Consider the following 1,447-nt stretch of genomic DNA (forward strand, 5'->3'; position numbering starts at 1 on the left):
CCTTCATAAACCCCAACATGTTCCCTTGTGAACATGTTAATTGACAGGTTTGAGTCAAATATGGAGGAAAATATTGAATGGTTGAAGTTAAAAGCAAGGGTGTTTTTGTTGAGCTGGTGACATTATCTATCAGCAGAACACGACTCAATCTTTGGGTCACGAAGTCTGTCCTGGATTTGACCTTAACTCAATTGAGTTTCACTTTTATTCATTCAGATCCCTTGTTTCTCAGCCTCTGGATGGGAGTGCACTGTATACTCAGGCCTGTAATACACTGCTGCAACAATCCAAAGGCTGTCATTGGGCAGGTTTTTCCTGAGCAGACTCCTGGTGCCACTTTCTCCTTCTCCTCCATGCTCCAGATAGTAACACACTTGGACGGCTAACGTGTAGGGTACATCCAATCCCACTGATCTGCAAGATGAGGAAAAACTTGCTCCCTCCTGGTTATTAGTTACAGCAGTGTCCAACATCTCTCTTCCAGCTTTAACCCAAAGGAAAAATATGGTGCCCCTATCCAACTAAATCAGACACTCCAGCTCCTGGCATTTGCTTAAACCCTTTAATTAATAATTCATATTATTCTGATGGAGCTGACTGAGTGGAACCATGAATATGACAGAACATGACAGAAATAGACCTGCTGAGCAATTCACTACTTGTTTAAACCAACATAAAAGACATCATATCTTCATCTTACCCAGAGAAGGCTGGGGTTATTGTGGTAGATCCTTGAACTGGACAACAGGTCTCAACCATTTTAATATACAAGACATTTAACACCTTCATTGAATCTTCAGTTTGATTGAGAAGGTGAAACTGGTCCTGTCGTTCTGAGAATGACCCTAACACTCAATGACTTCCTAATGGGCTGTAACTTGTTCCGTCTTCCAGATCTCCTACTTTGACCGGGATGATGTTGCCCTCCCCCATTTCTCCCGGTTCTTCAAAGATCAGTCCCAGGAGAAGCAGGAACATGCAGAGAAGCTGCTGAAATTCCAGAATCAGCGTGGAGGCAGAGTCCTCCTCCAGGATGTGAAGGTTGGAGTTGGTGGGGCAAGGGGGCTGGTTGAGGAAACAGCTGTTGTTGAAGGATGGCAGTGGTTAGCACTGCTAACTCAGTACCAGGGACACAGGTTTGGTTCTGGCCTCTGGTGCTGACTGGCGTTTACATGTTCACCCATATCTGCATGGGTTTATTCCCAGAGTACAATGATGTGCAGGCAAGATGCATTTTCCATGGCAAATGCAGGGTTACACTTGGGCTTGGGGTGGGTCTAGGTGGGATCCTCTGCAGAGGCTCCACTTGATTCAATGGGCTAAATGGTCTGCTCCCAGGCTGCAGGGATTCTCTTTCTGAAGCTTCACTGTCCTTCTTTCCATTCTCAGAAGCCAGAGAGGGATGAGTGGGGTAACAGTCTGCAGGCAATGCAGGTTGCCCTGGATC

General features: G+C 45.8%; 1 protein-coding gene across 1 annotated transcript in view; it reads left to right on the top strand.

The window, feature by feature from the left end:
- Nucleotides 1-1,443, top strand: part of LOC109931440 (ferritin, heavy subunit-like) — a gene marked incomplete at its 3' end in the record, with an annotated part of 1,963 nt that extends 520 nt beyond the window's left edge. Inside the window, exons 2-3 of the mRNA XM_048594810.1 lie at nt 895-1,041; nt 1,390-1,443. Coding sequence (XP_048450767.1) covers nt 895-1,041; nt 1,390-1,443 — 201 coding nt within the window. The remainder of the gene's footprint in view (nt 1-894; nt 1,042-1,389) is intronic.
- Between the last annotated feature and the right edge of the window lie 4 nt (nt 1,444-1,447).

This window comes from Rhincodon typus, unplaced genomic scaffold (assembly GCF_021869965.1).
Source record: "Rhincodon typus isolate 14 unplaced genomic scaffold, sRhiTyp1.1 hic_rhity00015128, whole genome shotgun sequence".
NCBI lineage: Eukaryota > Metazoa > Chordata > Chondrichthyes > Orectolobiformes > Rhincodontidae > Rhincodon > Rhincodon typus.